The sequence below is a fragment of the Rutidosis leptorrhynchoides genome, chromosome 2 (genome assembly GCF_046630445.1).
Source record: "Rutidosis leptorrhynchoides isolate AG116_Rl617_1_P2 chromosome 2, CSIRO_AGI_Rlap_v1, whole genome shotgun sequence".
Classification (NCBI taxonomy): Eukaryota; Viridiplantae; Streptophyta; class Magnoliopsida; order Asterales; family Asteraceae; genus Rutidosis; species Rutidosis leptorrhynchoides.
The window spans coordinates 670,673,611-670,697,481 of record NC_092334.1 but is presented as its reverse complement, the minus strand read 5'-3'; the positions used below and the strand labels follow the sequence as shown (position 1 = coordinate 670,697,481).

Below are 23,871 nucleotides of genomic sequence, written 5' to 3'. Positions count from 1 at the left end.
AAAGTATAACATTTACATTTGAGTGTTGTGGTCCTTTGCTTCTATAAATCAATGTCTCGTTGGTTATCAAAATATATTATTTTAAATCAAACATTTTACGACTAAGTTAATATTATATTTATCACTTTGTAATATATATATATATATATATATATATATATATATATATATATATATATATATATATATATATATATATATATATATATATATATATATATATATATATAAATTTGTACATATTGTATGTAATTGAATATTTATTTAATAACATAATATTTAGTTTTTCAAAACTAATTATATTTTAAAGTTTATTTTAAAATCGTTTAGAAAAATATTATAACACGTAACATTTATACTTTAAAACTTAATCTGATATTATTCATTTATGTGTTAGTATTTATTTAAAAACATATCTAAATATCAATTGAATTAAATAACCAGTGTTACTATCATTTACTTAACTAATTTGAAATCATATATATTTTCAATATTCATAAACACGTTTTAAATATACGTTGCGAGTTTTATATATATATATATATATATATATATATATATATATATATATATATATATATATATATATATATATATATATATATATATATATATATATATATATATATATATATATATTTAATCTTAATAATTTATATCCTATTGTATATATTCAAATTATGTTATTTAAACAAAACATTATAATAAATAAATTATATTGAATCGAAAAGCGTTTCTGCACGTTTGAAAATAGATCAACCGAATATTATGAAATTCAATTCTCCACTAAATTTTGCCTAGCTTTCGTTATTTGACATTTTTGTTCATACATGTACATCACTTACCAATTATTCCGAATACCGTTAAAAAGGGATGATTTATCAAATCAACGTGGACCTCATAACAGAGACCCGTAACAACTCATCATGTATCTGATAATTCAATCATTTGATATTATCTTTTAATCCCGTCGACAAATATATTAAACATATATTGAAACAATTATGTTGAAATATAGTATTATACATCTAATACTTTTGTTAATGTTTTCAATTAATATATATATATATATATATATATATATATATATATATATATATATATATATATATATATATATATATATATATATATATATATATATATATATATATATATATAATCATATATGCACATCCAATTATATATATATATTGTTCGTGAATAGTCTAGCACGGTCAAAGGGTGATTGATTACATGAACACAGTTAAAAGTTTTTGAGATTTCAACATTACAGACTTTGCTTATCATGTCGGAAACATATAAAGATCAAGTTTAAATTTGGTCGGAAATTTTCGGGTTGTCACACTAACAAGACTTGATAACCCCAAGTTACGAAACTCACTGACAATAAACGAATATATGTGATGAACACGAAGAAAACTAGCGAAAACGTAAAAAAAAAATACGAAATTTTAACGAGATTATATGTAATCAAACTTGATTACTTTAATCCTTGGTCAACAAAAGAGTATTCTTTTGTATAATTTTTGTAGGTATACATTATAGATTACATATGGGTGTATTTATAGTGCAAAAAGAAAAACGAATTCGAAGCAAACGCGAACTCCTAGTCCAAATTCAATTCTGGCCGCAGACGCATTCCGATCGCGGTAGGATCCATCCCGATCGCGATAGCCATGTTTCCGGCTACTAATTTGATTTTCCTAAGGTATCCCGATCGCGATTGGATCCATCTCAGTCGTGATGGGACTCCGGCTTATAAATCAATTCGTACTTAACTCGTCTTCGCACTACTAACAACTTCCTCCCACCATCAATCACATACTTCCATAGGAGGACGAGTGTATTATTTAGTTAAACTAGAGTACAAAATATAAATGATATATGTATAACCAATCTATTCATCACTTGTCAATGGCGTCCTCTGATGACGGGTGAGAATTAACCAAGGGCGGCCTCTGTGGGAATGGTATAATAAGTTTGATTTGGGACTTTTGCTTTATGTTTTTTTTCTCCTTGAAATGGTGAAACTAAGGTTTTTTTTTTTTTTTTTTTTTTTTTTTTTTTTTGACAGTGATTGGAATCACCCGAAGGGGACTAAACCACCCGTTGCGATCATCTCCAGTTTTGACTATGCCGATGCAGCGATAATAACACCGCACCCATCACTGCCCGGGGAGGAAACCTTGAAACCGATTCAAGGGCACGGCCCAGTAAAACCCCCTCCCCTTTAACCCCCAACAACCCCCCCTCCCCCCAACGATATGGGAAAGGTTCCATGTGTGGATACTTCATGGCAGAGATAAAATGGTGAAACTAAAGTACAATAACAACAATACTTAATTTTACGTTTGTGGGGTAAGGAAGGTTAGATGTATGCAATTATTCCCATACCATGGAGTAAAGGTAAGTTGTTTCTCCAACTATGTATTGAAAAAATGTTTTTTCAAAGGCGAGCAGAACCCTCTACTTTAAGCTAGAGATACTATTTCTAGAAAGGATATCCGGTTAATAAGAAATAAGATAGACTAAACAACGTGCATAAAAATTAAATAAATGTGGAAACAAGAATCAAGAGTAAAACTAAAGTAATTAGCTAAAATAGATATAGGTAATATGGGTTGAACGAATTCCATATAAGGCTACGGATAATAAATAAAGTGATAAAAATAATAATAAAATAGATAATAAATAAATAAATAAATAAATGTTTGGCATATAGATATTATGCGGAGTAAATAAGAAGAGAAACTTCGTATTATATTATATACTCCCTTCGTTCTAAATCAATTGTTCCCATATCAAAATACACAGTTTAAGAAAAAGTATTTGTGAATTTGTCACATGTATTTTTGTGTTTATTTTTACAGTCTTACTCCTTACTTATTATCTATCTTTTTGTCATACATGAATAAAGGATGATTACAAAAGACTTTTATCATATTACTATTTTACATTTATGATAGTAAAAAATTAATTTGAGACATTATTGTTTTTCATTTATGATAGTAAACAATTAATTTGAAATATCTTAATATTTGAATTCTATTCCAATTCTAGAAGAAACAAATGATAAAAAGAAACCAACATCATCGACAAAAGTATTGTCTTCTCGCCCAAGAAATTTAGTTTAATATAAATATAAACAAGAACGCTAGCTACAGGATCTTAGTCTTTCAACTATCGATTATTCGATGATTCGATTATCAATCATCAATTGTAATTATTAAATTAAATTAATTAAATTGAAACTGAAATTGAAATTGAAATCGATGGCGTTGGTTTTGAAGAAGCTTGTTTCCAGATCGTCTTCCGTTGTCGTCCCTTATTTACGGCGTCCACCAAATCATCATCCTCGCCATTTCATTGCTGAAGCTAAATCCCTAATTTCTCAAGTCAGATCCATTATCAAAGAATTGTCACCAAGGAATATAGTATTTAGATGCCCATCAGACATATCTCCTAAGTTTGCGGACAGGGTATTACATTGCATCCCTCATACACTGCGTGTTACATCAAGGGTGGAGGGTTTAGATGCTCGAGGTCAAAGTAAAGGTGACGTGGAGGGTTTACTACAACATCCACCACCAAATCATCATCCTCGCCCTGCCACCAGATCACCAAATTATCCTCCTCGCCCTGATGTTGATGTCACTGAATCACCAAATTATCTTCACCTTTTCCTTGATGACCCCATATCCTTTCTTGGGCTGATGAGGAAGATGGTGGAGGATAAATGGTTTCATACTGTGGACTTCATATCGGTGAATTCTGGTAGGGAGATGCACGGGCGTTTGCGTTTGGCTGCTAAAGACCGTGATAAGAATTTTAAAGTCTTTCTTATTGGCCGGTACTTGAGTATTAGAGGAGATGATGGAAATGCTAGGAATAATAAGGCGCAAATACCAACCGACTGTTCCAATTCTTCAGAGGTCGTTGCAATCAAACGACGTCGCTATATCAAAGTGATAATCCCTCTTACAACGGAGAAATTTAAACATGATGTGAGAGTTAAAGTTGAAGTTCCATCTGTCTAGGTTTGTTTTTTTTTTTTTTTTTTTTTTTTTTTTTTTTTTTTTTTTTATGGGGAAAAACAGAATTTAAATTATAATGTATTGATGTGATATGTGATGATCTATCTAATTGACTTATAAATTTGCTTTTCCAAAATAAATTTGACTTGTAAGGTGAAGACTTGGTGGGTAGCTATGTTTAAAGGTATACACAGCAGCAGCAGCATCATCACCACCTCACCTCCAGTCAATATAACTGAAAGGACAAAGCAATTATACTAAATGTAGTGGTATTTAAAGCTAGTAAAGTCAGTTACAAGTTGTTAATAGTTAGTTTGTTTGTTAGTGGTAGCTTAGCTATTTTGTCTTCTTCTGTACTAGTCAAGAGTATATAGCTTTGTATGTTCTTCAATTATGTAACTTTACTCGATATGAATGAAACAGTATCTGGTGCAATCGATTCAGCAGCTAAGAATTGGTGCATTTTAAAACCAAAAAAAATATATATATATATATATATAGTCAAAATTCTTTTTTGCAGCGTTGAAGAGTACTGTTATCGTCGACAAATGTAGCATATCAAAGCGGTACTTGATACTTAGGAACAGTAAGCCACGGCATAAAAAAAAACGCTACGGAAAAGAAGAAGCCGTCAAGAAATTTGAACTATGTAAACGATATCAGTTTATTTAATGCAACAAATAAGGAAAAAAAGTCATTTTTGATTATTTGTTAGCGTTTTCTTTTCAATATTAGCGTTTTTTCTTCTAGTCCGAGCTTAATCGATTTCGCCGCTCGGACTGCGGGGGAGTGTTAGATATATTAGTTAGGTCCAAGTCCAATATGTGGGCTTGAAATTACATTGTTTAGGCTCTCGTGGATTTAAATGTTTAAGCTCTCTTGAGTTTAAATGTTTAAATAGTGTCGTATTATTATCAATAAGATTCACGAGTTTACATTGTTTAACATAGAAGTGTATTAATGGTTGGACATATTGGAAGACACGCAGACAAAACAACAATGCACAATACATATAATTTGATAAAATTTCCAAACCTTACCTTCAATAAGAAATACCCACAAGTCTACATGAAATCTAGCATTAAGGCCTATGACTTTACCAATTAGGTTATTAGGCAACAATAATCTCATTTTGGCGAGGAATACAGATTTGAACCCTAAAATTTCACTAATTATAGCTTTCAAACAAACTAACCAAACTAATTTATGAACCTCATAGAACAGAATCACTTGGAATTGAAAGAAATAAAATGGATTGGGTGAGAAATAAATTAACTGCCATATTAGCGTAACATGAACATTTCTTCAGTAGAACTATATCAGTTTTAAACACTCCCAAATCCTAACATACTTCCTCCTCAAGACTGATTAAATTTTAAATCTTAAAAAAATACTTTCATATAAATTAAAAATATATAAGATTACATATAAAATAAAACTAAACAACATTACGTTACATTAAAAATTAAAATAAAAACCAATACATGAAATGTAAAAAATACAATAAAACTAATCATCATCTTCAGGATCCTCGTCATCTTTGTCATCTTCATCCTCGGGAATGTGAGAAGATCCCACCTCTTGATTGTTTGAAGGTCCTCTGACAAGATGACTTTGAATGTGATAATTAGGCGGAAGGGTTCAAATCATCAAATGTGTTCGATAAGCATATCTCATAGTATGTGATGTGTACCCGCATCACGTATTTCGTAATCCCTTTTTTCTAATTTAACTCTCTCTTGAATTGTACTTGGCGGACGACGAACCGAGCGATAATCTTTCTCAAGTGGACACCTTACATCCCCATTATTTTCTGTAATCATATTGTGTAAAATGACACAAATATACATAATACGGCGGATTTTTTCAATGTAAAACGGTCTCGACGGATTTTTAATTATTGCAAAACGACCTTGTAAGACACCGAATGCTGATTCTATATCTTTTCTTGCCAATTCTTGATATTTTTTAAACTTTGACTTTGGGTCAATTTCATTTTAAAAAGATTTAACAACTGTTGTCCAATCGGGGTAAATTCCATCGCCCAAATAATAACATTTGTAAAAGTTACACCCAGTAAAATTACAAGGTGGAGCTCTATCTTGTTTCAAATCGTCCAATAAATCGGATAAGTTTAGTACATTGACGTCGTGTTCGAACCTACGGGGCATGTCGGAAAAAGTAATCATCCCATAACCTTTTCGCAGAACTTTGCCGATCTCTATAAAAATACCATCTTGGCGCCCTTCGTATTGGTGTGCGATTTTCGACTTCATCATCACTTACTTGATCCAAATTATCAACTAAGTCAAGTGCAACCATATAATTATAACTATTCAGTAATATGTTAATTTCTTCCGCTTCATCGTTACGATTACGGTTGCGATTGCGACTCATTTTGTTTATAAAATATATGAAATTAGAGAGAACGATATGAAGAGATGGAATTTGAATATGAAAAGAGAAGTTGTTGTATATGAAAATAGGAGTGCTAGTGTTTGTATATATAGAAGAAGAAAAAATGGCAAAAGAAACGTTTCGTTTTTTTCATCCAACAATCTACATAAACAAGTAACCAACCAGGACGGTTCTCGAGAGGGCGATTTGTGCGGAGGGATTCCTAACGTTGCCATCGAGACGGAGACATGTGTGGTACCTGGGTGGCTCAGCGTTGAGAGTCCTTTAAGGGCTGTCGTTAGTAAAACCTTGTTTTATTGGAATAACTGTTTAATATTTACGAATTAAAAATTTATTAGGAAAGTGTAAGAAGTTTTAGTTTATTATTAGGAATTGGGATATCTAAATCTATATATATTATTCATAGCCTCCGTTTTTGTGCGTTATAAATTTTATCATCAATTGAAGACCTTGCTTCTTGTTTATGCAGTTTCTGTTTGTGATTTTGAATTAAACCCTTCCACTTTCCTGCTTCACAAACTCACACGGAGCTTTAGAGAAACCATTATTTTCATTAAACTCTGCCAAGACATCAACTTAGTTTTCGCCTTTGGTGTTCAGCTTCTAACCACACAACTCAAACGGTCCTGTCAATAACAATATACAAATCTATTGCTTTCATTTTGTAAATTGTGGTAGCAAGTATATGTTTAATTTGTCTGTTCTAAAAACATATCCTTTTTGCACATGTTATGGTCATCACAGATTTCCTCAATTATAAACAAAGATAAATAGAAACATAGTTACAATAAAAGAAAGCCAAGGACCATATCCTTCTTCAACTTGAGTTGACAAGTAATAACAAACACATACTAGTAACATATGATCTAACCATTACAATTTGTTCTTTACACATAATCAACACATCTATACAGCACAAAATAGAAATTTTTCTCGTAGTGTGGAAACTAAAAATCACTTAGAAAACAGAAGAAAGACAACAAACCCTGTTTAACAAGGTTAACCCTTTTTCAAGAAAGAAATTACCAAATTAGTGTACTTCAATCTTCTTTCAAAGAAGCAGTCATCGATGATATTAGCGTATCTTCGAAACAACTCATCCATAATTACAGGCCCCATATGAAAATGACTGTGTAACATTGGCTCAACCACAGCTCGAATGGTCTTCGCAACTCGATTGCCGCTAGACTCATTGAAACCACTTGAGTCACCATCATCCCATTCTATCTCAAACGTCTCAACACCATCGACTACAAATGATCCTTCTTTCTCTACTTCACATTGCACTTCTTTCAGACTTGGTGCATAATATGGGGCATTAAACGAATCAATCATCTCCTTTTTAACTAGTCCCTACATAAACATATTTATAAAATGAGTAGTATGACTAGCTATTATTAAATTCAGTTCGTATAATGTAAAAACTAAAATTTTGTAACCAGTGGTGAATCCAGGATGAATACGCAATGGGGTCCTAAATTTTTTTTTTTTTCAAAACTAATTATATTTGAAAAGCGCTTTAGTGATTGTTTACTTCCAAAATAAACCATAAATTTTAAAAGTATATGAGGTCATATAGTTAAATTTAACGATATGCTGTACAATTTGAATAGTATAAAAAATTTCACAGTACTAGGGTCATAGTTACCCACCCTACAACACTACATTTGCCCCTGTTTGTAACCCGATTTTAATAGAGTGAAAAATGGGCATACATCTAAAGACAGGCTCATCAAGGCACGGGCTAAAAGTTCCCATTGGTAACAAGCTTCATCTGCACATGGGTCGGGTGATTGTCTGCCCATAAATGACAAAACCATGCGTCCTTTGACAACCATTTCTTTTGCACGCGAACTCAAAAATAATGAAAAATCCTTACGAAACTGTTGTTGGTACGCTTCAACGACTCTGACTGAACTACTCTTCGATATGTATAGCTTCTCTTTGTTCAAATGAGATCCGAGCTCGGGTCCCAAACCCAATGGTACCTATTAAGATATCATAGTTATTATGAAGATAACAAATTTCAAAAGGTTTAGTATTGTACTATGTGGTTCACAAATAAATCATTCAATCACATCATTTGGTTCTATATCAATTATAGAGTGGACCACCTTTTTAAGGAACTTTCCCTTATTTATTTTTAATTATAATAATTGAGTTCAATAAATATGTGACAAAAATACACAAACAAACCTGACACAGCCAATGTAGGCTTGAAGAAGAATGGATAAAGTGAAGACTTTTAGCAGGGAATAACCTTCCGTAAAAGGAGCCAGGCAAACCGCACACAAAACAACCTTGAATACCATAATCATCTTTTATTTTTTTATAAAGATTTGGCAATAACTCAAACAAATTATTGAAGTCATTGCCAGGGAGGTCGTTCAACGACACACACAGTTCAGGAACAAGTCGACCCATTTGACGGCTTGCGTGATCCACCATATGGATTATTTGAGACACTGTTGCTAAGCAATTGGGTCCAGATGAGCACCCTAAGTCTGCAACCCCAATGCACTCTGGCTTCAACTCACTTAAGACACTGTAAATTGCAGCCTCTACCATTGAAGTCCCAAATGATATTATTTTTTCCTGTAATAATATCAAACATTCATGTTATTAGATTTATCTAAAGACGTATGAAAGTGTGAAATATAACGTTATGAATTTGGAAAATTACCTGAATTAGTGAGTTTTTGGCGTAGCTAGTCTCGCCTACTCCCTTATTCATGTGAAGGACTTGCATGATTTGAAATGTTTGCGTGTTTGTGTGTTTGTGGTATTGTGTTAGTCGTTTGAATGAGAGCAAAAATGATAGATATAAGTAGACCAAGATACATTATGTGGTGTTCTCAGTGACACAAGTTTGTGGTGTTTATTTTTCACATTTTAGTACACTTATAATTAAGACGTATGTACATGTAAAGAAGAACATGTGACAGTTGATGCATAGCGCGTCAATATCAATTCATATAACGTATGTATAGTAATAGGAATAGTAGGATAGTAACATTTGTTCTAGCCATGTGGAATTCATGAATAACGTGACAATAGCAACCAAATTATGTTCAACGTGAAAATATTTCTGCAAGGAATACGTATTAGTCTAGCATTGTATATTGTATCGATTCAGAGTTGTATATTGTCTAGAGTTGGAAGATCCGCAAGATATCTTGCATTTATATATGATTCACATTCCTAAATTGTAGGAAGTGATAAGGTCAATACTTTTGTATATATAGGGGATCGATTAACGAGAAATGGCACGTAGAGATTTGTAAACTTATTATGGTATCAACCGATGGGTCTTCGGGACTCTGTTCACACAGATTACGTTTGTCATTTAAAAAAGTTTTTATGGCCTTAAACAAGCTCCCAGGACATGGTATCTGTTAGTGCATGTGATCCCCAACCGTAGATAGCTTATCGTTTTAATACATATAGTCATGTAATAACGTACTCTTGTGACTATTGATTATATATGTGTTTGTGTGTGCTTAATTTATTAAACTATCAATAAGTTAAACTGCATACACAGTCGACCGAGTGTGTCCACACACTCGACCGACTGTGTGACTCAGTCGACCAACTGTCTAACACAGTCAACCGACTGTGTCTGGGTTGCAGTATATATACGGGTGTTAGCCTACATTGCTAGGTTACACTCTTAATCAACCCTAATCGGCTGGTCTCGTTTCCTCTCGATACCTAACACCAATTACCACCGAAATATTACGTTTAGGCTTCGTTCTAATCTAGATTCATCTCTAGGTTTGATCAATACGAACCCGATACGACCCGTATCTCGGTTTTAGTCGTCTCTGGTGAATTCCACCTCTAGTCACGATCATAAGCGACCAAAGATCCGTCCAAACAACATCTACAAAGTGGTATCAGAGCCGGAGTCTCTGATTTCGCTTATCAAAATCGTTTTCGGGTCAAGATTTTTGGTTTTTGGTGTTTTTACTTGTTTTCTCAAATTAATCTGTGTTTTTACGTTATAGTAAAAGTGTTTTGTGTCAAATCGTGTTTTCGGTGTGTATAGCAAAGTTTCCTACCTTTTGGTTTAGGTGATCTCGTCAAAAATCGATTGAAAAGTCGATTTTCCTCTAGAAAACCCTAAAAAACTACTTGCTACTGTCAAGAACACACTCGGCCGTGTGAGTCTTGACATTCGATCAAGTGAATCCTTCAATCGACCGAGTGAGTCATCCAGTCGACCGTGTGAGTTTTCATTAAGACGTGTGAGTTTTACCTAGTCAATCGGCCGTGTGAGTCCATACACATGACCGTGTGAGTAAGACAATCGACCGAGTGACCTTTGACACTCGACCGTGGGAGTTGTAATACCAAAGTGAACCATTTTAATGAAATGCTGCCAAATTTTTGTTAGACATTCGACCGTGAGACTTAGACACTCGACCGTGTGACCTTGACACTCGACCGTGTGACCTACACAATCGACCGTGTGACTTAGACAATCGATCGTGTGTCTTTTAACCAGAAACTTAATCTACTTTTAATCACACTTAATTAATCAGAATGTCAGACACTAATGAACAAGTGGCTAACGAATACAGTGCTCTCGTGATAGCACCTGGACTTCAAAAGATGTTACTTTCGGAGAGTGAGTCGGGAACTTCGAATAAGGTTCCAAAACTTGAGAACCTCAAAGACTTCTTGGACTGGAAAACACGATTTATGATTTACTTGAATGGTATAGACTCTAGATTGTGGGAATTCATTGAGACCTAGTATGTATGGCCATTAGGAGCTAATGGTGAACCTAAAGAAACTTCACAGTTTAATCCAGTTGAACGTGAACAGTATAACTTGGAGTGTAAGTGTTATGCTCAGCTTACTCAGGCATTGTCAAAGGACATTCTTCAACAGTTTAAGAACAGAAACAAGACATCATATACACTTTGGTTTGCTCTTCAGTCAGCCACAGAAGGTACTGCAACTTACCGTGCAACTAAGGGTAAGGTTTTGAAAGATGAATGGAGAGTGTTTGCTGCTCTTCCTTCCGAGACTCTTGCACAGACTTTGTCTAGATATCGTCTTCTTATCTCTGAGATGACTGATTATGGAATTGAGTTGCCAGATACTAAGGCTATCAGGGTCTTGAAAGATGGTCTTCCTGAAAGATGGGATACTGAGATTGAACAAATTCAGAACAGGTACATTGCATCAGGTTGAACGTTGACATTGACAGCCTTTACCTCCAAGCTTATGGAAAAGTATGTTCAAGTTGAAGCCAAGAGAAAAAGACTTGGTACTGTAGCTGCTTCTTCCACTGTTGGGTCATCCTCTGGAGCACATGCTCCATTACAAACAGCCTACATTTCAACCAATGCTTCACAGACCTCAATATCGCAGTCAGAGTCTGGGTACTTTCAAGCTAAAACATAAGCACTGAACTCATCTGCTAAAACATTTGATTCCTCTCCTATACAACAGAGTCAGACATCAGTGCTTAAGACTGAGAACATCAGAAAGAGACCTCTAGAATTGATTCAGGAGGATATGGCACTGGAGGCTATTGTTGTCAACTCCTACAACGATATGATTAGTGGGTAGATAATTAACGGTCATCTTGAGAATGAATATTATGATCAAATTGATGAGGATGAGATAGAGAGAATGGATATCTTATATACAATGGGTAGTATTGTGAGACGAGCAAGAAAGTATTTGAAAAGAACAAGTCAGAGAACTTTGAGTTTAAATCGTAATACTAAATTTGGTTTTGATATGTCCAAGGTTAGATGTCTTAATTGTGATGAACTTGGTCACTTCAAGAGTACGTGTACAAGACCTCATAAGCCTAGTTTTCATAACCCATTTCATACTACTTCTATTGATGTGAATCCCGGACACACTGGTTCAATTGTGAATAAGGATGCTACAGCTAGTGGTCAATCTAAAGCTTTGACTACTACTTATGTTGATGAGGTGTGTGACTGGTCTATTTCTGTTGATACTAAGAAAGCAAATGTGGTTTTTATTGGTAAGAGTGAAGCTGAAATTGAAGAAGAAAGAGTAACAAGAATGAGAGCTGGTTGTGTAGGTAAGGATAATCCTAATTGCAAATGCTATGTTTGCAAGTGTGATGCTATATTGAAGAGAGCTGAGGAAGTTGTGAAGCGTTGTCTCAGAAAGAGAATTCAAGATCGTCTGTATGATAAGTTCAGTCAAGCCCAGGATTTTTCAGACCTTGAGTTTAAAACTGATTCTACCGATGATGATGAATCTTTGGGAATGAGTTGTCATACGGGTACCTGGTTCAGAAAAGAACTAGAGCATTTGTTTGTCAGTGATGGTACAGGTACTAATGAGAAGAATGTTACGCTAAAAGGTTCTGATAGTACTGATAAGGTTGAGGGTGCAGGAGGTTATGATGCTGATTATTCTGACAGTACAAGCTCGGAGTTAGAATCAGAATCAGATGCAGATTCACGGAATGATCTTGCTTTCATGGCCAACACTTCTACCAATGATAAGGTATGTACTGAATCCCAGTCTGTTTGTTCTAAATGCATTGATTTTGAGCAGGAGATAGCTAGACTTGAATGTGTAATTGCTAAGCTTAATGAAATTCCTGTAACGTGTGAGAACTGTCCAAAACTCAAGTTAGAGCTCAAAAACTTAAGTATAGACAATTAGACAAACTTGAAGAACTATAAGGATGCAGTATATTATCTTAATAAGCAGAAGGAGTACGTAGATGTTAGTAAGACTTTAGAAAAACAAATAGGGTTCTTAAAAGCAACTATTGTAGATGATCAGAAGGTCATTACCATGTACTTGAATCAGATAGAAAGCCTGAAGAAATAAAAGGATTCTTTTAAAATTAAGTATGAAACTGAAAAGGCTAGGATTGACAATTGGCAGAGATCGAAGTATGTGCTGCAGACCTCTTATCCTCCTAAGGATGATAAACAGAAAGGTGTTAGCTACAACGAGTGTGCGCCCCCTCTTATGGATGAATATTTTAATAAACCTAGTGATAAGTGTAAAGATATCGACACCGAGAAAGACAGCAAACCCTTTAAGCTTATAACTAAACCGATCACCATTCTGAAAAATCCTAAACATGCGAGAAAGGTGAGTGATAGTCAAAAAACACCGATGAAAAGTGTTGAGAAACGTAAGCAGACTAGAAAGAAGAACACTCCGTTATCTCCTGTTAAGTTTGTGAAAGTAGGTGAAGTATCGAGCTTAGAGCCTATTGATTCTAAAGTTGAACCTCCATCAAAGGGTGAAAGTTCTAATTCTGGCAATGTACCGAAGTTTGTTCCCCCTGGTCATCGACAAACTGTTAAACAACAAGTTTCGTCACCTCCACCGACTAGACAACAGACCACAACATCTAGGAGACAGTTTTCATCACCTAGACGTCAAGTGTTTAATGCTAATAATTTTGGTAGTTTTAATTGTAATAATTGTGGGATGTTGGGACATCGGGCTGTGAATTGCAAACCTATTAATCAGATACCACATAGAAAGATTGATCTTAGTCCTAAACGAACGTTTAATAGAAGATCATCTTCGCCTGTGTCAAAATCATCTTCTGTTAAGTCAAATGAGCTTAAAATTTTTCAAACTAATAATTATTACAGAAAACATGTACCAAAGAATGCTATGTGGTTACGTAAAGCAGAAAGTCCGTTTGAAACCAAGGGAAAATGGCTAGAACTGCCCGTAGTTGGTGTTGATGGGAAACCCACTACCATTAGGGCATGGGTGGCCCTCTCTAACTAATCTCCTTATTTCCATGTGCAGGTCGTCTATAATCCACGCTGCAGTACATGGATTGTTGATAGTGGGGCATCCAGGCACATGACAAGGAACTTGTCCTTACTTTCTAATGTTAAAACAGTGAATGGAGGACTAGTTTCTTTTGCAGGTAGTGAAGGAGGTTTTATTACTACGCAAGGGGTGATAGCTAATGAAAATGTCAGCTTTGATAAAGTAAATTTTGTGGAGCAGATGTCGAACAATCTGCTTTCCATTTCACAGGTTGCTGAAAAAAAGTATACACTCGCATTCGATGAAAAGTTTTCTTATATTATAAGGAAAGAGTTTGTGATTTCGGAAGACATGATTTTGATGACCGCACCAAGGTGCAAGGATCTCTATATTCTTGATATGCGTAAGGCTCATGTTACAGGAGCTATAGGACATCAGGCTTTTGTTTCTAAGGCTACTGAACATGAGTCTATCATTTGGCACAAACGTATGGGTCAACTAAGTCTTGGGAAGATGAATAATCTGGTTCACAATGGACTAGTTAATGTTGTTAATGTTAAAAGTTTTCACATTCCTGAAGGTTGTCTTCCGTGTAAGCAAAGGAAACAGGTTAAGAAGTCTCATGCTACCAAGAAGCATCATTCGGTTAGTGTTCCTCTGGAATTGTTGCATATGGATCTCTTCGGTCTAGTTAATCACAAAACTATTATTGGAGATGTTTACTGATATCGGCTAAAAAGTCACGTTTTTACCCCCGATATTGAGTCCCAAAAGCATAAAGTTCAAAGCTTTGTTGGAAAAATAATCGCTTTTTCGGTTAAACTTGTAGGCAAAGTAATTACAAAGACGATGCAAAAAGAATCAAGAGAAACGGAGCTAACACGAAGATTCTAGAGAGATAACGGTGAAAGACAAGAAATCAAGTTACGATCCAGGAAATCAAGGCTGACCAGCAAGCCATACAGCCTGCCATACGGCCTGCCATACGGCCTGCCAGTATGGAAACGGCCTGCCATATACGTGCCACCACACGAGCCACCATACGGCCTGCCTTGCATATGGCCGGCCAAAAATGGGCTGCCATACGCCCTACCATACGCCCTGCCAGGCGTATGCTGGCAAATTTCAAGTCTATTTAATGGGTCTTTGTCATTCATTCCAACACACACCTCTCTTCACTCTCTCACTACAATACACTTTCTCCCACTAGAGCTTTCAAGGCCTTCTCACCTCCGAGCCGGAAATTAAGTACCCGGAGGCGAACGTCGAAGATTGTAATAGGAGCGGGCTAGAGGTTGTCAGCACTTTTAATGGTCCAGATCTCGTCTGTAAATGGTGAACGCTTTCCTTAATTTAATAAAGTTATTATCTTGAGTTGCTTTCATCTTACATGATTATCTATCTGTTACAATTGTTTATTATATGTTGAATATTTTATCTGAAACTTATCATATTGTTATGCTGAAACCTTGACGGTTTAGAAGTTTAATTTACGGATTACCCTTTCCGCTTATTCACGTGGCTATAACCTAGTATTAGGACCTGATCAACCCTAGGATACAAGGTAAGTAGTTATGTGTGCTTAACGTCACCATAGGGATATAGTACCTACGTATGAATAACCATTATTCATCCTAGAAGAGCTGCCCATTTAGATTGTGATTAGAGTTAGCAATAGAGAGTTCAGTGAACACTAGCTTACTCAGAAGTATGATTCGCGTCAGAAGCAATGTTCTTGAGATATTGTAAGATGATCCGGGGTTGAATAAGTGATCGCAAAGGAGAAACTTTTATCCCAATTAGCAGTACCTTAGAATATCTAAGATTGCACATCTGTTAATGTTAAGGCATAGCATAGTGATTTAGTGGTAGGACATTGCTTTAGTTATACCAACTAGGATTAAAAAAAGCTGAGACGTTCCTTTATTGGGTAAACCACTTTGTTCATGTACCTAGGATTCCATCCATAAGGTCGTTCAAACCTTTCAGGCTAACTTGGCAGTAGGGATACCTGTCTTAGCCAGAATCTTCAAAGCCTAAACTCTTAGTGACAAATCAAATTGGTTCACAGACAGTTGATTGAGGTTTAGTGTTTATCCTAGGAAGTAAAACTCTTGCGATAATTCCCCTTCAGAATTCTATTCTTCATACCTATCTTTACTTTTATTGTCTAGTTATTATTTTATCTAGTTAATCTTAATCTATCACCTCTTGTCACTAGGGTTAACTATATATGCACTTTTGACCCACATTACTGAGCAAACATACAAAAATACGTACCTGAGTTATATTTACCACTTACTCGTTAAAAGGAAGACAAGTAGGTGAGTTTTAGATTGGAACCCCAGCTAAATATAAATAATAAAACAACCCACTACTTGCCCTCGTGGTAGCTGATTCTGACGTGCCGCGGCCTAACGAGACCGCGAAAATAAAACCGTCCGTTTCGGCCATATCACGAGAGTAAGTAGAGTTTTTAGCGCCGCTGCCGGGGACTTATTTTCTATCTGTTAAGGTAATCACTGATTCTATCAAGATATCCGAGATTCTTGAGTGGTGTCTAAGAAAGACAATTATACACGGACTTGGTTATTGAATTTTCCGAACAGTCTCCAATTATATTGGAACCAAAAGGATCCTGCCTCTCCGTTGTCTGCCTGGCCACTTGTTTCAAAAGATAAACTGACAAGAATCACACATACTTAACGAGCAGAGAGTTTGTCGGTATAGGATTTAAAGTCGCCATTATAATGAACCCTTTTCAAATTATAAAAACAAAATATTAATTATGGTTTTAATTTCTGTAGTTTCCAGTTCAAACTTAGCCGACTACGAAGAAAGTGCGAATGGCAGTTGCTCTCCCACAACTTCGGAAACCGGCGAAGTTTTTCTTTATAAACCTAAAACAAATTTAAACCCTGATGAATCTCATCAAGACTTAGCTCTTGATTCTTGTAGTCCAAGAAGCCGGATAATTTCATCTGACTTAGAGATTTCATTGCTTTTGGACAAGTTTTACTCAAATACACCAGGATTCGACCCTTTTCACGATCCAAAAAGGAGGCTTAGTCTTAACGAACTCCTGATTATGGAAGATGAGATAAGGGAAGAATATCCAACTATTTTCAACTATCCAGACTTGTTCGAATTTAATCCTAAAGAGATACGAAACCCTGATAAAACAAAAGCTCTGTTTATTGGAAATATGTTAAATCCTAGTAGAAGGTTAGACGTCTATAGAGAATTCGTTAGGCACCTCTATTCCTCAGACTTCCCATTTTCAACATTTCAAATCAATCTGTTAAAAGAGCTGCGTTCTCAGACTCGTTCTCTTCACAAACTGTTAAAAGAATGTGGGGATGACCTTTTCATCAAGTACCGGGATGTAGAAATTAATTTCAAGTTCGATTTAGTGTCATTCGTCGCTTTTATCCCTCACTTCACCAATAAGGAAGTTTCTCCAATTCATATAAACCGTTACGTCTCGACAATGATCTCTGAATTAGAATTTTGGATTGAAAGCAAGACACCTAACCCTATTTCAACCTACGAAAACCGAGATTTCTTTTACTTTGATCCAGTCTCATTTTTCCAGTCTCATTTTTCATCAAAAGATTAATTGAAGCTTTTCCGGATTCTATCGAGGAAAGAATACATCAGAATTTCTTCGCAAAAAGAAAGGAAGTATATTCGAAACTCGTGCAAATCCTCACTATGTCAAAATTTCCATTTACAACTCCGCAAAGAAAGATTATTCGAGAAATATCTTCAAACTTTAAATTTACTATCGGTGATCCTGACTGCGCGGAAGATCTTTTATTTCAAGACACAGTGGCAAAAATTCTTTTTGAACTAAATTATAAAGATACTGGGCCAAGGGACGGAATTTCAAACACTAAGAAAGTTAAAAGGGCTTTGGTTAAACTTATGGACGATATCAAAGATTTACAGAAGCGCGAGTGTAAAATGTTAAGTGATTTCGAAATATTCTCAATACACTCCGCTGATTTACTCTGGATGGTCAAAGAAGCTTTAAACTTGTATTTCTTTCCGCGTCATTTCTGGAATTTAGTTGTAGAACCTGTGTAATTTGTGTTTTTAATAAAAATAAAATATTTTAATTTTTAGTTGTCTTTTCTTTTCTTTTCTTATTTTAGTTAGTAATACATCTTAGAAAATATAAAAATAATATAAAAATAACCGGATCAAAATCCGAGGTTTTATTTTATTTATCTTCTCTTAAAACCCTTTAAATTTTAAAATCATAAAAACTTAAAAATTGTGCAAGTCGGGTCGGGGAAATAAGCCTGCGAGCCACACGGGCCACTTCTTTTTCCTTTCTTCTTTCCTTTCTTCCTCTTTTCTCTTTTATTTTTTTTTGTGCTTCTTCTTCCCTCTGTCCCCTTCACCGTCGCACACCACCACCACCTTACACACTCAATTTTCAACCAAATCCAACGAATCAAAGCTCGAAACTTGTTCTCTCTAGCCTCCTAAACACGATTCTACTATCAATTTCGAACAAAAGGTACTCTTTCTTGATGAAAATTCGAATTTTCTCCTAAGGTCAAATTTTTGACTTTTTAGAAAAACTTTGTTTTTGATTCAATTTTGGATTCCTTTATGCTTAGATAGATAATGTGATTACTTTGTGTTAGTTTTTAGGCTTGATTGAGATATTTTGGATAGTTTTTGGCTCTAGACTAGTTACTTGAGATTTTAGGGTGAAATTTGGTGAAATTCTTGTGTTGCTAGCTTAGTTAGGCTTAGTGATTCATTAGGAATGCTTAGAAACTGAATTTGGAACAAAGAAGGCTTGTTTGCTTGAACTTGGTATTTTGGTCAAACTACACGAAATTAGGACTTCGATTTTTCCTATAGTTAAAACGTTTTTAAAACTTAGGATTGCCTTAAAACTAGTTCAAATGGCGGAATCATTGATTTGCTCGTGAAAATATAGTTTAATCCTTGATTTTCCTTATTTTGTACGTTTTGAACAAAATGAATATTTTTCGGTCAAACGGCTCTAATCTTTGACTGTAATATGTTATAGCCCAACTTTGATGTTTAAAAAATTTAAGGTAATTAAAAATGGTTGTTAGGATCATTGTATGCTTAAAAATCATCACATTTGGTTCAAAAAAAATTGCTTATTACGACTAAATGACTATACTTATTATTTATTGCATTATTTATTGTAATCACGGGTACACTTTGAATTTCGCTCAAAAGTAAGATTGTAGTTCATTTAAATGTTGTTTGTGGTAATTTTGGCTATATTTGACTATCACAGGATTTTGGAAAACCCCATTTTTAAAGCCATCATTTCGAATTTTTTTCGAAAAATATAGGCATTTTTGGACTCTAAATCTTAATTTTTGGAGCATAACCTATTTTACTTGATTTTTTGCAGATGGCCAATCATCGAAATGATGTCGAGTTGCCCCATTCTCTTCGTGGGCAGGATAACCCGGAGGAAAATGAGCCCTTTATGAGAGTTTGGGTTAATCGAGATAAAGCGGGTAATAAGTACATAAAATGAACGATATTGGAACAGTGTGGTTGGGATGCTGATCTCAGAAGAATGTTGACTTTCCAAGCCGAAGGTAGAATGCACCGGGCCTGGAAAATGTTGTTTGAATTAAACGAAACAACATATAACGAGCCATATGCAGAGTTTATGGCTACCTGGAGTTTTGATTCAATGGTTGATCTGGTGGATTATAATAATCAAGAATGCATCCATTTTCTATATCAAAACCAAATGTATCACTTGACTCTCGCACGGTTTGCGAGACACCTAGAGTTGTACAAATCATCACAACTCACCCGGCCAATATTCAAGGATGGATTGACCACCTTGAATTACATGGATCATCAGATTTTCTGGCAAGAGCACACCACAGATAACGAGCCATGGCAGTCAAGTAAAAAGGCATCAAAATTCACCAACCCCGTACTCCGAATCCTCCACCACCTAATCACCAAAACCCTCCATCCTAAAGCCAGATTCAGCGGTGTTGTTACAATCAGAGACATGCGCCTGATGCACGCCATAATGAACAACCAGAATCTACAGGTGGCGCATCTCCTAGCTCAGGCTATCACCAGCGAGAAGAATTCGACAAGAACGGTTGTGCCAGTTTTAGGGGGTGTTGTGACTAAGTTGCTCAAGAGCATGCGTGTTTTAGGGGATGTTGAATGGTTTAACTATACGATTGGGGCCGTATCAGAGGAAATTGGGCATAAGTTGTTGAGCTACTGGAAATATATTCGCGTTGAGGGTGAGCAGTTGATCATCCAGGCGAACCCAGAGATACCCGGTTCCGAAGAGCGGACGGTACCAGGGGTGAGAGTTCAGGGATTCAGACCTGATACTCGAACACGGGATGGTAGTAGGAGACGAGGTTCTCAGGAACCTGTGGATGAGGATGACCCCACAACCCATGGACGGCCCACTGACACTCACCGTCACTCATCAGTTGGCGAGGGTGATCGTCCACGATATCCACCGTATAGCTACCAGTACCATATGGGAGATTTACCTGGGCATGAGAGTTGGTTTTCCCAGCACGCGATCCTTGAGAATTTGGATCACTTTGCGCATTATGCGTGGAGGCCGTTCTACATCCCACCATACCCACATGAGTATCCGGTAATGCAGGCCCACCGTGATCCTAGGGGAGCAGGCCCGAGCCATCAATTTTCAGGACCTCCACCTACTCATCACTACACGCAGCGTACAGTAATCACATCTACGCCACCACCACCACCTCCACAGACCACAGGGGCTGGGGGTTTTGTTGAAGAATTATTCAACACTGACCACGGTAACACGTCTACTGAGGCTCAGGAGTCGGTATGGGATCAGGCGTTGTACCGACAGACGACTGCAGGGATTGCACAGGGTATCGATAGTATGGACGTTAACCAGCAGTGGGGTAGAGGTAGAGATTTATAGGAGGGTATGGGTTGGCAGACTGGGTCGATGGTTTATACGAGCACGTCGTCACTTACTGGGTTAATCGTTAGATCAGATGAGATAGAATTTAGAATATCCTCGGGTATGAATACAGCAGAGTTGGCAGACCAGTTTACCACAGACGAGAAGATGACCAGTGAGGGTCAATCTAGATTGAGGAACCCAACCAGGGCCCGTACCAGCGTGATCTACTCTCCCCCATATTCAGCACCTCAGCCGTAATCATGATTATCTTTTGGAACATTCGTACCTTTTATTACTGATGCTACATTACATTACATTATCTTATATTTCTGTACGCCCGGTTTCGGGCATAACTACTTTTATGTTTTAGTATGTATGGTTGCTTTTAGAATAAATATTGCATGAATAAACGTCACAAAGCAAACGACGATCGAGACCGTACAAAGTAGATACTGGAGCAAAGACGACTTGAACAAGAATGACGCCGGCACGAGAATTGAAGAATCCATAATCAGCGCGCCATCCGATTGCACGTTTTGAAACCATAGGGGAGTACTACATCTTAATCACCTTTTCAATAGAATATACGCAAATTAACTATACCACTTTAAAAAACTAAGTGTGGGATTGGCAACCCCACCAACATAAACTTTTAATAACACAAACGCCTCTTTTAAAAACTAAAGTGTGGGATACTCCATATCTTTAACATTGAGGACAATGTTATTTTAAAGTGTGGGATAGCAAATGTTGCACATAACGATTCTTGTAACATCCTCAAGTTTTTCACAAAATTTAAAACTTTTCGAATTATAAAACGCTAAGGATGATAAAATTCTATAAAAGATCAAAAAGTTTTTGCTACAAAATAGATAAAAAGGGTAAAACAAGGTTGAAAACTTTTTGCGAAAAATCAAAATCAATTCTCCCAATAGAGCATTGCATAACAAAAGGCGCAATTCGACCTGCTATAATTATTGTGAGGCACCCCCAAATAAGGCTTTATAAGTACTCATTTTTAGTGCTTCACTATATTTCCGTTGAGCGCGCCAATGTTAACATCTCGGAATCAGAACTTGCTCTTGATCTACATTTCGGAATCACACATTTTGACGAGGATGACTAAGTGAAAATCTCAGCTATTCGTGAAGACAAAAACAACCCCCGCTACACACCTTCGTTTTCATTTTCGCTCCACAAATCCATTTCACCTTTTTCTTTTTACTTACTCTATCCGCTTCATAAATAAATAAATCCCGACTAAATCACTCTTTTTTGGGGAAACCTCCAAAATCGTACTAGAAAAATGCAAGCATCCAAGCCAAATATCAAATAAGATCGCCCAAAAGGAGACCTCGAAGAGAAAAGTAAAAGATGTTTTCAAAAAAAAAAAAAAAAAAAAAATACAAACTAGAGCAAAGTCTCTATGAATAAAGGCTCTGAGAAAGGGAGCAGAACCAGCAAAGATTCGAGAAAAGAACTCCTGGCAGTCAAAAAGAAGGATGCTCACCAAGAAATTCCTGACAAAAGCTGAAGGGATCGCCGAAATCAATCTTTCGAAAAAGTAACTCCTATCTATCAAAAACCCTTCAAATTCTAGAAACTTCCGAACCCCCCTCCCCCCATCTCTTCACAATTTAAGCTGAGTTAATAACCAAAAATTCTCGCAAATAAGTGATGGAGATTTGAGTCTCGATCAAGCCTATGACGAAGAATGTAAGCATGACTGGCCAAGAGTGAATTCATTTCTTAGAACTTTAGGACACCCTAAACACTTTAGTGAAATGAGTGACCCGAGTGAGATAGCCTCAGTTATGTAACCTCCTCTCATGCTTGCGGGAAAAGATTTGAGAATAGTAAAAAGAATAAAAAACCAAGTTTCCGCCCTTCCGTCTTGCGGAACAAAATAGCTTGATCACTACGAATAAAAGTCCTCACTGTTTTAAGTTCAGAAGTTTGCTTGAGGACAAGCAAAATCTAAGTGCGGGATATTTGATATCGGCTAAAAAGTCACGTTTTTTACCCCGATATTGAGTTCCAAAAGCATAAAGTTCAAAGCTTTGCCGGAAAAATAATTTCTTTTTTAGTTAAACTTGTAGGCAAAGTAATTACAAAGACGATGCAAAAAGAATCAAGAGAAACGGAGCTAAAACGAAGATTCTAGAGCGAAAACGGTGAAAGACAAGAAATCAAGTTACGATCCAGGAAATCAAGGCTGACCAACAAGCCATACGGCCTGCCATACGGCCTACCAGTATGGAAACGGCCTGCCATATACGTGCCACCACACGAGCCTCCATACGGCCTGCCTTGCATAAGGCCTGCCAAAAATGGGCTGCCATGCGCCCTGCCAGGCGTATGCTGGCAAATTTTAAGTCTATTTAATGGGTCTTTGTCATTCATTCCAACACACACCTCTCTTCACTCTCTCACTACAATACACTTTCTCCCACTAGAGCTTTCAAGGCCTTCTCACCTCCGAGCGGGAAATTAAGTACCCGGAGGCGAACGCCGAAGATTGTAATAGGAGCGGGCTAGAGGTTGTCAGCACTTGTAATGGTCCAGAGCTCGTCTGTAAATGGTGAACGCTTTCCTTAATTTAATAAAGTTATTATCTTGAGTTGCTTTCATCTTACATGATTATCTATCTGTTACAATTGTTTATTATGTGTTGAATATTTTATCTGAAACTTATCATATTGTTATGCTGAAACC

General features: G+C 36.1%; 1 protein-coding gene across 1 annotated transcript; it reads right to left on the bottom strand.

Moving 5' to 3' along the window:
• Nucleotides 1-7,401: 7,401 nt before the first annotated feature.
• LOC139893918 (probable jasmonic acid carboxyl methyltransferase 2) lies at nt 7,402-9,233 on the bottom strand. The gene is made up of 4 exons (XM_071877118.1): nt 9,139-9,233; nt 8,652-9,050; nt 8,171-8,443; nt 7,402-7,808 (listed from the first exon to the last, which is right to left on the bottom strand). The coding sequence occupies exons 1-4, from the start codon at nt 9,202-9,204 to the stop codon at nt 7,455-7,457; spliced, it is 1,092 nt and encodes a 363-aa protein (XP_071733219.1). The 5' UTR covers nt 9,205-9,233; the 3' UTR covers nt 7,402-7,454.
• Nucleotides 9,234-23,871: the final 14,638 nt, after the last annotated feature.

What these genes read in the sequence shown, in the direction of transcription:
- LOC139893918 (XM_071877118.1), bottom strand. Translation starts at nt 9,204, where the DNA reads ATGCAAGTCCTTCACATGAATAAGGGAGTAGGCGAGACTAGCTACGCC. An exon ending in CCAAAAACTCACTAATTCAG is followed by an intron (nt 9,051 to 9,138) that starts GTAATTTTCCAA and finishes ATATTATTACAG; the next exon opens with GAAAAAATAATATCATTTGG. An exon ending in TGATGAGCCTGTCTTTAGAT is followed by an intron (nt 7,809 to 8,170) that starts GTATGCCCATTT and finishes ATGTTTATGTAG; the next exon opens with GGACTAGTTAAAAAGGAGAT.